General features: G+C 31.0%; 1 protein-coding gene across 1 annotated transcript in view; it reads right to left on the bottom strand.

The window, feature by feature from the left end:
• LOC143049571 (uncharacterized) overlaps positions 1 to 13,909 on the bottom strand; it is a 51,068-nt gene extending 37,159 nt beyond the window's left edge. The window contains exons 1-4 of the mRNA XM_076223173.1: positions 13,647 to 13,909; positions 8,514 to 10,122; positions 7,365 to 7,471; positions 1,119 to 1,675 (exon numbers count right to left, since the gene is read on the bottom strand). Of these exons, the coding sequence (XP_076079288.1) occupies positions 1,119 to 1,675; positions 7,365 to 7,471; positions 8,514 to 10,122; positions 13,647 to 13,881 (2,508 nt within the window). The 5' untranslated portion in view covers positions 13,882 to 13,909. The remainder of the gene's footprint in view (positions 1 to 1,118; positions 1,676 to 7,364; positions 7,472 to 8,513; positions 10,123 to 13,646) is intronic.
• Positions 13,910 to 16,464: the final 2,555 nt, after the last annotated feature.

Below are 16,464 nucleotides of genomic sequence, written 5' to 3'. Positions count from 1 at the left end.
GAGCATTGGCTCACACGAACAGCAAGCTTCAAAGGGGCTCAAAAAATGACTAGTGTAAAACCATTCAAACGGAAAAAAGAGCATACATATTAAAAAATAAAGGTCACAATCTCATCATAAATGGATATCTTTCAAAGCCCCAATGTGAGGCAATGGGAATCGCTTTATAAGAGTACACTATAAGCTCTTTTAAAGATAAGTCAGTCTTTCGTTTAACCAAAATGATAGCCTGCATTTCTCAGACATAAAAGTTTCAGTGAAACCATCATGACCGCAAGTTACATTCCAAATATTTATGTATTTTCAAAGCGCTTTGGTTCATGTTGAAAACTTAGACAAATTTTTTTTTTCAAGCTCACGATTTGAATAAAAAATTAACTTTGCTACAAAAATAATGTTGTTCCAACACAAATTTTGCAAAGTTGAGGGGAAATAACTTTGTACTTTAAATTGTAAAAGAAGATAACCAATGACAAATTAAATAACTTGAAATATATTAAGGCCCGATAACATTTTTTAAATGTTAAAGCAACTGTTAACCCTCACAGTGAATAATGCAAATCAATCATATCATTTTTCTTCTTCTTTTTTTTCCTTTATGAACTCATTTTCTGTAAATGTTGTCACATTGATATTTGTTCAGCTATTTCATTCAGTCATTTTGTGACACAAACATGTAATAATGACATTACTGTTGAATGCTATGAACCAGCTCATCTTACTTGATCAAATAATTACAAAATAGAAATGCACAGCTACAATAATATAAAATAAATGCAATCATTCTGTTATACACAATTGGTACCATTTTGATTTGTAGACTTTGCAGAAATATGACTATTTTCTTACATTCAGAAAAATATAGCAACACTCAAACAATTCCATAAAAACTACAAAACTTCAAAACTTGTGCAATATATGTGTGAAGGTTCAATGTATAGGGTTGAAATCTGATGGAGGAATCGATTACACGAAATAGGTACTGTTTTTATTAAATTTTGCTGAAAAAGACTGAATTCCCAAGTTTGGAATTAAATAAAAAACATGATGCATATTTCATGTTCAATGTGGGATAAAAGTATCACCTTTTATGATTAGATTTAATTTATTGTTATTACCATTTCAGCCTGTCTCTTTGTAATTATTTCCACAAATCTATGGCCCTTGTTTTGTCTAACAAATGAACACTTAGAAAACCATCTTGCATGTTCTACCCAAGGATCATCGCCAGCATCCCAGTCACGTAAGCCTCCTCCACAAAAGAAGCATCTACAATAGTCATTGTAGCCAGCATAGAAGAATCCTGCCAGTGCCATATCTCTAGGGGCCTGATCTAAGTATCCAGGCCAGCCCTGGAATGTACGGACCCTAACACTCAGTTGAGCATAAGCTGGATACATTGGTCTTTCTAATGTTATACCCAAATCCTCACCAATGTCTCTGTGTGCAGGTCTGTTCTGTTCTCCATCTAATACAGAATGGTTTCTGTCAACTACTGATGGTCTCAATGCATGGTGAACTATATGAGGTTGCTGTGTTCGATTTACTGACTGAGAAGTAGTGTCTGCATCATTGGAGATTTGTATGTCCTCTCTTGTCAATGATCTGTTTGTGGCTCCTTCAGTTGTCTGAATGCTAACATCTTCATTTTGATGTATTCCTGATATCAGGAGATCTAAATCAAAGTAAGAATAAGAATTATATCAAGGAAGTTAGTTTTATTTGTTGAAGTAATAATAGGTAAAATTGCAGGAAATAAAAGAAATAATTCAATTTAACCAAATAGTTAAATCTGTCTTCAGTCTGAAGCTTAATTTGAATTTTATTATTAATTAATTATTTGTTAACATAATCATTAAATTCGATTTTGACTACAAAAACATAATACTATCAGACAATTTGTATTATCTATAATTTGTATTATCTATTAAGCAAAAACAAAAGATTATGTATTCCTATGACTGTTGCTATGAGATTACTAACTTTGCACGATATTTGTTATCTGAAAGATTAATAGTCTGAAATATGTAAAAATATATAAAAGAGAATTGAATGTTTTCTCTTAAAATCGTGTCTGAAAGTATAAGGTTCATTTTTTTATTATTTAACATACTATATAGTAAAATATCTTTTCTATCGATCATCGCGGTGGGAAGTCGTCAAGAACACAGTATTATTTAATTTAGGGGGCTCACTCTATACACGCAAATTTTTATTAGTCTTCACTTCAAGGTTAATCGAACAAATTTATTTAATAATTGATTTTTACATTTTTTTTACTTTACACCGAGCTCATGAGGGTCTTATATCTGATCTCATTGCTGTGTCCACAATTGTTATTCTACGTATTTCACCTGTATCGGTGTGGAAAATTCCATGTTTATATCACATGATATTTCCGCGGGAAATTCTTCTATTGAGACCGTACGAATGGATGTAAATTTGGATTAATGCATATGTATTGTGAAATATATTGTTCTCTGTGTATATATTTTTGATAAATTGATGATCACATTTTCTACAACATAGTTGGATGTCTGGTTTGTACACATTTAGTCCCCATTTAGTCTCTACTGTAGTCTATTTTTCAAACTGAAGCCAGTAAACTGGTAAAGGGATACATGTGCTGCATAAACCCATCACATTTCAGGACATTTCAACCAACAAAAAACTATTGAATATTTTATTAGCTGACATATCTATTTTTATTTCATCTAATGTCAGTCATACCAACTGATAGTCCAAATAATTATGACATCTTGAAAGGCTATTATATTTTTTTTCTTTGACGCCTTACTTCGACAGGAAGAAATAGCCTTCCAAGACGTCATAATTATTTGGACGTGTATTCGTGAATTCTATGTCTTTCATCTGCTATGGACGATTCTCTATAACATTGTATTTTAGGGGTTGTTTACATTTCGAGTCGTATGATAAATGTATGTTGGACGATTCCATATAACATTGTATTTTAGGGGTTGTTTACATTTTGAGTTGTATGATAAACGTATATTTGTATGTGTTTCTTAATGAACACAGCTCAATTTTATGATACTTTATATCTCAATTGACTCGTGGCATTTACGTTGGAATTCCGCAAATACCATACTGCCATATCGAATTTACCAATAACAAAACGAATATATACATGTACATGTATAGTCATAGAAGTTTGAAATTCTAGTAATGACGTTGTAAAGATATAACAAACTCTACTATCACAGTAGATAGTACTATCACAGTAGTACTATCAAGAAATAAGGAGATACACTCGAAGGTACACCCCCACCCCATCCTTATTGTTATCTAGAAAAGGACGGGGAGGGGGTAAGGTCGTTCTACGTTAACGAATTTCATTTATATTCACATTGATAAATTACATGCGAGTATATGTCAATCAGGACCCAATGACAAAGAAAACAAAACGACATATAGGACACATAGAGGGCAGCAATCAGTCTTCAACAATGGACAAAATAAAGATGTAAAGCTAACTTTTTTGAGAGTATTATAATTTGGACTTCGTTAGATATTTTTCAACAAATTTAAAGTTTTCATTTGTTGTGAACATATTAACCTAGAACTGTCTTTACATCTCTCTCAGACAGTCGAAGTTTCAGTTGGTATAACATGTATAAATCTTTTCAGTCCCAATTTGCAGTGTTGTTAATTTGTTTTGGACATTTCCATATGTAATGCAGCATGTCAGGCCAAATATCTCGGCGTTTGGATCTTTTCATATGGCCATAAACCTGACGTCAATTCGAGAAGCTAAAAATTGGACGTCTATTAGAGAGGCCAACAAATTGATGTCGATTGACCCTGAACAAAAATGTATAGATGTACCGATTCAATTCAATAGTCTTTTCTCAGATGCCTGAGATACACTTCAATATTTATAATTCATTGAAAATACAATGAATATATGTGGAATCATCTTTTAGAAAAGTTGTTCTTATGGTAATGACCCCCCACCCTTTATTTAAGTTAAAAAGACTTCATCTTTTTACCCTTATTTTAAAGCAGCAAGATTCGGTTTCCATGTATTTGTGTCTTATATGAAGGAGGTTTTAGGTCATGTTTTCCTAAACATCTTTTTGCTATTTGTCTGCCATGACTGGACATCACCCAGGTTGCTGTAAAATTTTGACTTCACAATACAAAATAACTGATGCCACAATGGAAACAGGATTGTTGTATGAAGTGGGATAGATTATCTGGTCCGCTGACAATAGTAAGTGATATTAGGGACTTGAATCTAAGGGTCATTTGCTTAAATCAAGTCCAATAATGCATTGGACGTACACAAAATGTAAGGTTTTTCTGTTGGTCAAGTGACAATTTTTATAAGACAACAATTTTTTTTATAATGGTATTACATTGTATGTTGTCGTCGTCTCTTCGTCCGAAGACGCATTTAGTTGCCAGACAATAACTTTAGTTTTAGTGAATGGATTTTTAAAAATTTAAAACAGGAGGTTCAATACCACAAAAGAAAGGTCGGTATTGATATTGGGGGCTGGATCCCAATAGTTTAGGAATTACGGGCTAAAAAAGGGCCCGAATAAGCATTTTTCTTGGTTTTCGCACAATAACTTTACTGCAAATGAATAGAAATCAATGACATTTAAACACAAGGTTAATAACCTGAAAAGGAAGGTTGGAATTGATTTTGGAAGTTTTGGTCCCAACAGTGTAGGAAATGGAGGCCAAAAGGGTTCAAAATTAAACTTTGTTTGATTTCATTAAAAAATTAATTATTGGTGTTCCTTGAAATGCTGAATCTAACCGTGTATTTAGAATCTTGATATTTATTTATTTTTAAATTGGTCTACGTCATTAAGGTATAAAGGGTTCAAAACTGAACTTTATTAGATTTCTTCAAAAATTGAATTCTTGGGGTTCCCCAACTGATCCGTGTTCGACCTCTGCTGTGTATAAAGCTGGACCCTGCGGAGCATCTGGTTGTACAACAATCAAACATCAACCCACACCAAACTGAATGTAATTGAAAGACATCTAGAGGTCAATATACAGTCTGGAACAGAAGACAAAAAAAAAATATAGCGAATTTAGGAAAATTTATATTATTACATGTACATGCATTTGAAATATTTAAGAAATATTGTTTCAATTTTTTTAATTTTAGGTTCCACCACCTAGCTACCATTTTAGAAAACTGGGATTTCAATGCTAGTCTATTAGAGGGGTATTTGATTTTCATTGGTTGTATATGTAGATATTGAATCTTATTTTATCTTGAAGTCAGATTTGAAAATGACTTGGGGAATGAAGTTGTCAGTAAAGACAGAATGTCAGTTTTAGTCTTATATATGTACTTTAAAATTGTAGTCTTACATGTATATAATTGTACATATATCACTTATTCAGTGACAATGGTACAAATGTAAATAGACACTGACAAATCTTAGATAACATTTTATAGTTTTGAATGTTTGTGTATGAAGCAAATTGATAGTTGCTAGATACTGAATGATTATACCACAAGAAAGTTTTAATCTATATATATATATAAATACGATTAAAAAAATCATGTCTTTTTTCAGGACTTCTGATCCAACCATGTAGTATGGCATGTTATTGAGATATATGGTTTTGGTCGATGGATGTTCATGAAGGACCTGTAGTACAATGTATATCACTGGATTTAGCTCTTTGTCTAAGTGTACTATTAAAGTATTTTGCTTTGAGCTCAGTTCATTGTTATGCAATTCATTCTTTGTTAAATAAAGATTTGACAGACAACTCTCATGTACAAGGATTTGTCAAAGAATTATCACCTCTATGTACATTGTAAGTAATAAGGAGATAAAAGCATTCTGTTTCGATTTGAACCAAACATAATATGTTCACTGACAAAATTTAAAAAAAAGACCAAATTTACCTGACAACGCTTCTCCCGCTACTAGCAATATGATGCTAGATTGTTATAATACATCTGTACTGCCTACTGATGACCCGGTCCTGAGTGTAAATTATAAGGCCTATCTGGCATAATCGATTTCTTAAACTATATTCCATTGTACATGTTCAACATTTTTTATTCATTTGTTTATTTCTTAATTTGTGTGAATTAACATTGTTACAGTAAATGTTAATTACTACACTTTCATACCACAACAAATACTGTATTGGTACATGTATCACTTATATTTGTATCCATATAATAAAAAAAATGAAAAGAGAATTATTTTGCATAACCTTTTGAATACTATTACTTTTTAGATATTTAGACATATTAAGACTAATTAAGTAGCTGTTGATAATATCAACTTGACAAATTCTATCAGATTACTTTTGGAGCAGTTATACATTGAAAGTCATTGAAGCATGCTCACAAAGGTTCTTTTGGTGAAATCATTGTCATATTGGTCAAATTTTTTCTTTGCTTCAACCAGATTTGGAAGAGATATTATCAAAGAATTGATAAAAATCAGCACAAAGGTTTACTTCCTAGATTATCTAGCACCAGGCATTGTCATTACTAAAAATTAAACCAATTAATGTATTCTAATCTGAGGAACAATTTAACAAAAACATTTACTAATGATACTGATGATCCACCACAAAATAATATAAATAGAACCATACAAATAGTAAGCAAATATATATAAAAAAAGGTGTGGTATGAGTGCCAATAAGACAATTCTGCACGAGAGACCAAAATGACACAGAAATTAACAACTACAGGTCACCATATGGCCATTAACAATGAGCAAAGCCAATACCTATTATCAGCTATAAAAGGCCCCAAAATGACAATGTAAAACAATTTAATTGAGAAAACTAACGGCCTTATTTATGTACAAAAAATAAACGAAAAGCGAATATGTAACACACAAACAAACGACAACCACTGAATTACAGGCTACTTATGTCATGTTATTAAATCTATATATCATCTCCCATTTAGAAAAAAAAACACATGAAAAAATGAACCTATTATGCGTTGCTCTCCTGGCTGCAAAATGTATCCAAAATCAAAGATGTGGAACATATTCTATCATAATCATTTGGTAACTAATGTAATTACTGTCTCTTTCATGCCCGTCTTGAACATAAAAAATAAATATTAAATAAACAATACTCCTAATGCTCAGGTTGGTTGTCATCGTGCAACACAGTTTATAACACCATATAGGAAAACATAGAACTCCTATTTGTCATAAGACACTATCAAACACCCAAACATACTATCCACACTCATCTGTGTCCACACTTGTATTATTAATAAAAGAACTTTTAGGATATCTTTCAAAACATAAATGTCACTAAAACTGATAAACAGACAATTTTTTTCTTGTTATTTAAATATTACTTAGCTGCTTTTTTTGATTACATACTATCAATCACTAGTCTTTGGCTTGCCTCTTGCTGAGGATTGTCTGCAGCTTCTCTGTTGATTACTGAAATAATTGGGATATTCGTTGTTTCTCTACCATTTACCATCCTATCAAAAACAAAATTGTTTTATTCAAATACAATGTGTTGCTTAGCAAAGCTTGAGACTAAAAAGCTATATCATCAAAAGGACCAATTTATTATCATATTGTGTAACTAAGCTCTGCAAAAGGTGATTAAAGAGATCACTAAGAAATAAACGTTGCAGTTCTATTAATTATAAATCAATTTTATGTTGAAGATCAAGGTCTTATAATACTTGAATTGCAAAAACTTACCATCATCACTGATAAATGATTGGTTGATTTTGTTTTATTAACGCCACTTTAAAAACTACTGTGCTATTTCGTGGCAAGTAGTTTTTATTGGTGAAGGAAGCAGTCAAAGAGCCCAGAGATGGTAAAGGAAAATCAGGTCAAGATAAGAATAGGCCCTGCCAGATAGCCTTACAGAAAATACAGTTAACATATCATCTAAAGTACTTTAGAACCTGCTATTAATGTAGTACTCCATAACATTTTTCAACAGACCAAATTTAGTTGACATTCAAATTGAAATAACTAAGATTGTGATAAAATTATGAAACTGTTTATATTGATCATTAAGCAAAATTTAAAACGAAAGTTAACCATTACACAGAAAAACATAAGGGGTTCTATAGAATGCATTCTCTAGCTGATGCAAGTGTATATGTAAAAGTTTTATGCTGACTTCCAAAGAAAATCAAATCAAACTTATTTATTCAGATGTTTTTGGTGAGCAGACACATCCACTTCTTTCCAAGTTTCAAAACATTCCACGACATTCCAAGTTGAAGTAATGCCTAAATTAACCCCAGACTGTATCTTAATTAAAATTAATTGCAAAACACATTTAAAGAAATATGAAAAATGAGGAAAACAAAAAATGCCCAAATTAGCTTTGGATACTGTCCTTTTGCATTTGATTTGAGCATAAAGAAGTATATATATATATATAAGTCTTAAATAAAAATAGACCTAACTTTTCTGTAGAAAATAAAAGTTCATTATAAGTAAAATACAGAAATTAAAAAAAAAACCATCTTCAATAATTTTACAACAAATATTTACCGACAATCTGGCGATATTCTATGGTGAACTTCAATAGGATTATCCTTTTTCTTCCAGTTTTTGTATTTGACCCCACAGCTGAAACATAAAACCTCATCAATAATACCAGTACTGAAGAAACCAGCTCTAGCTAAACGTAAGGGACTAGCATGGCAGGTAGCTGGAAAATTCTGGTAAGATTGTACTCTCAGCCATTCGTACTGCATCTTTTTCTCAACACTGTATTCATATCCCATCGACAAACTATTGAGGTAGCTAGTCCAAGAACTTGAAGATGTCACAGATGGCGTTGTGAATGATGACCCGGTGACCAAATCAGATGACCCATCAGTTCTGATATAATTTGACATATTGTGAACTGGTAATACACTTTGAACTGAAATTTGTTGTTGTAGACTCAAAATTGTTCCATTGTGATTTGGATGACTAGTGTTTGCTTCACTAGAAGTTGTTATTAGCTGAGGTGAATGTTCAACAGGTCTTACTTGTATTTGAAGAGACCTTGATGATTTAATTCGATTAGAAAATATAATGCGTCGAAGTTTTCTTCTTGATATCCTTCGCTTTTTTTTCTTTCGATTACATTTTGATGTTAAAGTTATTTCAGTTACCCTTTTCATCGCTAACTCTTTCAAAGTGGTTTTTACAATCTTAGCAATATCATGATGTTTTCTACATTTCTGTAAATATTCTTCTCCATTAGAATATTTTTTATTTATTGATTTATTTGCTTGCCTTTTTTGTAGATCAACTACGCCCTTGTTTGAAAAAACAGACTCTTCAAAATGTACGTTTGAGGATAGACATTTATATTGACAAATATGAACATCCAGTTTATTACTGATTATACTACAGCATCCGGAACTTATAGTTGAAATGTTGCTTTTTTCACTCTTGTTACTGTCAAAAGCTTGTGATAATTTATCAGAACTGTATACCGCATCATTCTTTGTAATTGGTATGATTTGATAATTAGGAACCCACCATACCTTGTTTTCTCTGATAGAATTATCCTCATAGTGACCTGTGCAATGACCTACATGTGAAACATAAGTGTCTACCTCTGAAACCCTGTTGATAGATGTTTCAGTACACAACCGTAAAAAACTACCATTCTTAGTGAAACTACCGTCTTGTTTTTCTTCAAAGTCATCCATTGACAAAGGTGGTAAGTCAATCATGGACAAAGCCGAAGAATCATACATTTCATTTACCTTAGAGCTTTTTAAAGAACTACTGTTGACAGAAATTTCTTTATGGATATCAGTCTTTTTGTCTTTGTTTATTGTTGCTTCTACGGTATTAGGCAAGTAAACTATTTGGTCTTCTTTGTACAAATATTTGTCTTCATATTGTTTATTTATAGAACAACTACAATAACTACTATTGGTGATTTCCGAAAGGTCCAAACTCTCGAATACAATTTCATCATTTTTTTCATTCTCCTTTTCATCATCATTGATTTCTGTAGAAGTCCCCATTTCACTTTCATCTATTACAGGAAACATAGGTACTTCTGATATAACTCCTTCATCAAGACATACATCATCATTTTTTTTCTTTTTCAACATCTCTTTCACAAGACTATCAGGTAATTCTGATAAAACATCTGCAAACATAAATTCATTCATCTGATTAGTTTATTGCTGCTGACCTTGTCCAATCCAATAGTCATACTTCAATTGAGAGAAAACAAATCCTAGTTACAAACTAAAACTGAGGGAAACACATCAACTATAAGAGGAAAACAACCAAGCACTGAAGTGCAATAAAACACGAACAACAATGCAACATGCATAGAAATGAACTGCCATATTTCTGACGTGGTACACGACGTTTTAAGAAAGAATGGTGGGTTGAACCTAGTTTTGTGACTGGCCAAACTTCCACGCTTTATGACAATGTTAAGTATATCGCTAAAATGACGGGTATACAGTCACTACAAACCAGTAAAAGTCTGAAATGGCCTATATCTGTACTAGACTGCACTGATTTTTGCTCGACCAGTCTGAAATTTACTTGATAATACTCGACTGTAGTCTGAGCCATACTTAACCGTCTGAATTTGTACTTGACCAGTTCTTAACCATTTTATACGAGTCGGAACCATGCTCGACCTAGTTGGAACCATACTCGACCTAGTCTGAACCGTACTCGACCTAGTCTGAACCATACCCGACCAAGTCTTGACCAACCTAGACCTATTCTTTGTATCTATCAACTGAATTTTATCAATTTAGGAATTTTTTTTTAATAAAAATGAAATTTGAACAACAACTTGATATTAAAAATGTATTCAATATAGTATTGAAATTAAAATTTCACAATAATGTTTCATAATATATAACTTCAACACAATATTAATCAACACCTACATAATAATATATATCATTTTTGAAATACAAATAAAACAAGCTGATCAAATAATCTAAACAATGAATTGTGACTAATATTTTCAATATTATTCAAAATTTTATGAATATTTCTGAAGTATTTTATGCTAACTGGACTATTTTCACCATTAACTTAAGCCAAGTATAGATTTATGGTGTCAGTTGACTTTAGTAAATAATGCAGTGAATGGTTTTTTTTATTAATATTTATAAAATATAGTATATAAAACAACTTAATAAATTAAAAATAATGAGACCTCAATTGTTTTGTTTTATTAAACCAAGAATTTAATATAATCATGATAATAGAATTTCCATATCAATCATTGATAACCTTTTTAAAAAAGGAAATGTGTTCCAAAGTAACAGTAAAAATTTATTTCAACTGATTTAAGTATTTTTTGTCAAATTAAAGACATGGCATTCCTTAAGTACTTTAATATGGTCTAATTGCCTCAGTACATGTGTGTTTTACCTGTAGGTAAAAAGAAAGCCCTATTTTCTTAAATTCGTGTATTACTTATCTATCTTGTAAATTCGAAAGGCCTTGTTTTTTTTTTTTTAAGTTAAACAGGATGTTGAAATTTTGAATAAATGTTATTTAGAATTTAATACACTTTATATTTCACCACTACTCAGAAAAACAATTTTAGTTATTTATTTAAATTTATCCCTTTTTGATATAAATTATAAATAATATGTTATTTTTTATCCTAAATATAATAATAGATATATTTCTAATATAAGGTTAAAGAATTTGTAAATTTTGTTGGCTGTTGTTATATATGTCGGTTAAAAAGAAATTTATTTTAACAGTTAAAAAAGTAGAGGTTATTTGGTCTAGTATGGTTCAGACTGGTCGAGTATTGTTCAGACCCTTGGTTAAGTATGGTTTAGACTGGATAAATAGGTCGAGTACAGATCAAGAATGGGTTAAGATTGTTTCAGACTGGTCGAGTAATAGTTCAGATTATTTTCAATGGCTAAGATAAGGGTCAAGTACGATTCAGTACAGTCGAGTATGGTTCAGACTGGGGTCGAGTAATGTCAAGTAAAAGTCAGACCAATTCAGACTGGTCGAGTAAAAATCAATACAGTCGAGTACTGATATAGGCCATTTCAGACTTTAATGGTTTGTAGTGAGTATAAATAAATGCAAAAACATCACAGACAGAGGTGTACATAAATAAATAATATAATATTACATTTTGACATGTCAACCACAGAATAACAAGGAAAAACAACAATTATTATAGGACAGTACATAAAACAGCTTAATAGAATAACATACTATGTGTCTGTCACATAAATGGATCAACGCCACAAAAAATAACGTCACAGGTAAATGTCTAAACATTGCAAATTAATCAAGATCAAGTTTCTACACATGTTTTTTGATGTATTTTATAATAAGTACAAGAATATTAATATAAAGTATCTTACTTTGGTTCTCAAAGACTTAATTAAACATTATTTAACTTATTACAGAATTATGAAATGTGTCAATCCCGAACAAAATCAAAATAGATAACTATGGAGTAAAAATTGAAAATATCAGCTGATGTTAACAGAATTTGGACAACAATATATTGCCTTGATTGAGACTTATATTTATTCAGTGTTGCATGACAAAAAAGGGAGGGAAATTCAATAACAATGAGCGGTCCACATTATGATAAGTAATATGAGTAAATGGCAGACATATAAAAGTTATCAACTCTTTGACATGTTGAATTGCAAAATTGAAGAAAAAAATGAATCAAATAAAAATATTCTGTATTTTAAAAAAAATATGATAAAACACACCATTTTCTTTATACATACAGCCAGGGAAGAATAAAAAAATTTGCTTCCACAAATTAACAGTTCTTACCTTGTTGTGCTGTTTTTAGACGAATTATATATAAATATATGCTCTACAATAAAGTTTCAAAAGCTTTGCTATTGTAGAGCCTATGTGGTCGAGTGGTCTAGAGTGTCGGGCGCTGTGCACTGAGAATAGGTGACACGATTTTTCAGTAGCAAGAATTTGAATCCCGGTCAGAGAAGAACGGAAAATTTGAAGATCTAACATTGTTGGACAAATTATATATACAGAATGTATTTTTAACCTCGTATCACCATCACTTGTGATCCGATGAATAAAATTTGGCGTAGAGTTGTCACTGGTGCAGACGTACTTATATTATAATTATGTGACTGCATCCTACCTTAATTTGTGAGATCCTCTACGATAGATAATTTTGCTGGTCTGTAAAGATTTCATCTGCATGCCTTATATATCATGTAGTGTATTATGACGCTAGATAAAAAAGATTTCATCTGCATGCCTTATATATCATGTAGTGTATTATGACGCTAGATAAAAAAAAAAAGATGAGGAAAGGTAACAACCCATTACCGAAACCTTTATTATTGTAGACCCCAGGTAGTGTAGTGGTCTAGCGCGTCGGGCATAGTGCAAGGAGATTTGGTGACACGATATCTCCATGTACAAAATAGAAAAGTTTGACAAAGAAATTACATTATTACTCTCAAAATGCGCATATTTCCATAAGGATAATTGTCTTCTAGTATTTGAAATCCAAGATAATGGAAAGAACCTAATCTTCCTTGAAACAAAAATATTCTGATCACCATCAAATAAACTCATCACAGATACCAGGACTAAATTTTGTCAAATCACTATCAAATGTTTATTCTATCACAAGAGCAGTACCTTAAGGGAAAAAATGCTAACCTTCAAAGTGTTCAGTTCCACATCCATTTATCAATTCAAAATCTTCCTCGTTCAAACAGTTTACTTGCTTTATCAGTATGTTGTCATCTATGCATGTAACTCTACTGTTTAAACCATTGATCTGGGAAGATTTTCTATAGATTTTTTCCAAACAGTGACAAAGATGCATTAGACTTCGATTGAATCTCTCTTTTAATATTCTTAAGTTAATTTTTTTGAACTTCACATTCCACATAGTTAGAATGTGTAACACCAGATGTCCAAGATAATTTATGGATGTATATGTTGAATTTAAAGTTGACAAATACAATATTCCTGTAAAACATTTAAAGACATCATTTAGTTTTACAGAATTATAACATAATTATGGGATCTTTAAAACAGATTTAGATTTATGTCTTGCCTTATAGCAGCAAGTTTTTAATTAACAATTAATTTAATTAACATACAATTCATGAAAATTTATGGGTTCTCTCCATAAACTTTAACTTAAAGGTTAGCATTTAAAAATTGTGTTAAAATCTTGGAATAATGTCTTCATTTTGCTATCATTGATTTCATCACATTGACTTATCAGTCCGTCCTTCCGTCAGTCAGAATGAGGCTGGTCTTGTTATTGTAACTTCTCTGGGCCCACATAGCAAAATTTCATAACATTTGTAAACAATAAAGACATAATATGTAGATGTGCATATCGACAGAAAATTATGATTCAATTTCTTTGTTTGGAGTAATACCCTTTGAACTTAGAATGTTGCCCCAATATATATATACTACTGCAAGAGTTGTAATTGCAACTTCTATGTAATTTATAGACAATTATGACATATTATGTAATTGTGTATACAAAGAGACACTTATGATGTTATTTTTTCAATGAGTTATGAACCTTTGACCTAAGAATTGTGACCTAAACATATACTACTGCAACTGATGGTCAGCGCGTTACTCCTCTGAAACCACACAAGAACATGTCATCATGAAACGTGGTAAATAAAGAGAACATATCCACAAGAAATGTATATCAGTTGACTTTATTATATAGAGTTATGAACCTTTGCCCAGTATCAATGTGGGTGTGTTGGCTATATGAGCATGTTCACAAAGGTTTTTTTTGTCAATTGTTAAATGCATAATTTTAACATTGAAAGCGAAAAAAAGTTAAATCATTTGATATACTAATTCGATCCACTAAAACCCATTCTTATACAGGAAAGAACGATGACTAACATATATTTTTAACCTAAACTAGAAATCAGAATTCAAAAGACTTTCAAACATCCAAGTGCACATGTTCGCTATCTTATTACATTATATATCTATGCTTATCATGTTTATGTTTATATCGGGTTATATGAACGACAGCAGTATTCGCAGGTCTGTATGTCATGTTAATTAGATAGCAACTTAACTAAAATACTCACGAAATGATGATGTATATTATCAAGCCCATGCATTGTAAATTGTTTTTTTAGACATTGTATATTTTGGATATTTGTTTTGATATGTTTTAAATCAAATTTGAAAATTTGAGTCAATTCAGTAAAAATTAAGTTGATAGTTAAAAACCCTTTTAAACGTTTAAAAAGAAAAATAATATGTCTTAGTTCTTAAAACTAAATATTTGCGTTTAATATATAAATCCACTTGACCATTTCTCACAGGAATCAAGAAAAAACAAAGTTACCAATGCACTTTTAAACATGGTCCAGATAGCAGGTATTATCTCCCATGTGACTGTCTATGTATATCAGATGAGTATACTGTCCCCACCCTCAAATTTTACTTATTTCAGATGAGTAGATTTCATCGATATGATATTTTTCATATCATTCTACATCTGAAATAATATACAAATATCACAATCACACAAATTATGTAATACTATATGTAAATGATGCTTCTATATTTCTATCAATATAACACTTGGTACTCACCTAATGCACAATAAATGTTTGATAATATATCACAAATTGGTAGCTTCAATGTAAATATTATCATTAACGTTGAAACAACTATAATGAAGACATTGCTGTACATCAATGTTCCTTCAAGGTTCCCTAAAATAAGAAAGAGTTTTAAATAGTTATATGTATTTGTTAAAGGGGCACTAGCTGTCAAATTTCTGTTCACCGATTTGACTTGAATTCTCATAGTTGATTTAAAACATACTACAATGTGAATTCAAATTACAATAAGTCTGAATTAAACAGTTAACACTGCATGTACGCGATAATATAAATCATACTTTAGACGCCATTTATTTGACTTGCGAGATGAACATCGAAGACTGCCGATTGTAATATAACCCGATATAAACATAAATGTTCACTTTTGTTTTCTGCTTCAATGTTGACATTCTTTTCATTTTAACGGCTGACCACGATCTATACATGCTTAACCAATTTATTGGATTTAATTGAAAGCCACACAAATACGGATTCAGTGAGGTCGAATTATTCACCTGCAAGTAAATAATTCATCAGCAATGTTTCTTTGCTAATGTTGACAAAATGGAACATTATTGGTTGCTAAAAACGTATTATTATTTCGTCATTTCACGTATTGTAATTATTGATCCAAACAAAATCATATTCTATTTTTTTCATATCTCGTATCTCGTAGCTAGTACCCCTTTAAGATTGTTTTAGTAGTATTTGCAATAAGTTCTACAGCAATAATTGGATAATTTAAAGCTGTGAACGTGGGTCAGTTAATTAGTTTTACTTTCAGTGGTAGACTTAAATTCACATCTGAAAATGTCTGAAATATAACATTACGATTTATGCAACATAAACAAAAAGTAAAATCACAAAAA

Source organism: Mytilus galloprovincialis, chromosome 10 (genome assembly GCF_965363235.1).
Source record: "Mytilus galloprovincialis chromosome 10, xbMytGall1.hap1.1, whole genome shotgun sequence".
Classification (NCBI taxonomy): domain Eukaryota; kingdom Metazoa; phylum Mollusca; class Bivalvia; order Mytilida; family Mytilidae; genus Mytilus; species Mytilus galloprovincialis.
The sequence above is the reverse complement of the archived record's forward strand: the minus strand, read 5'-3'. Positions and strand labels throughout refer to the sequence as shown.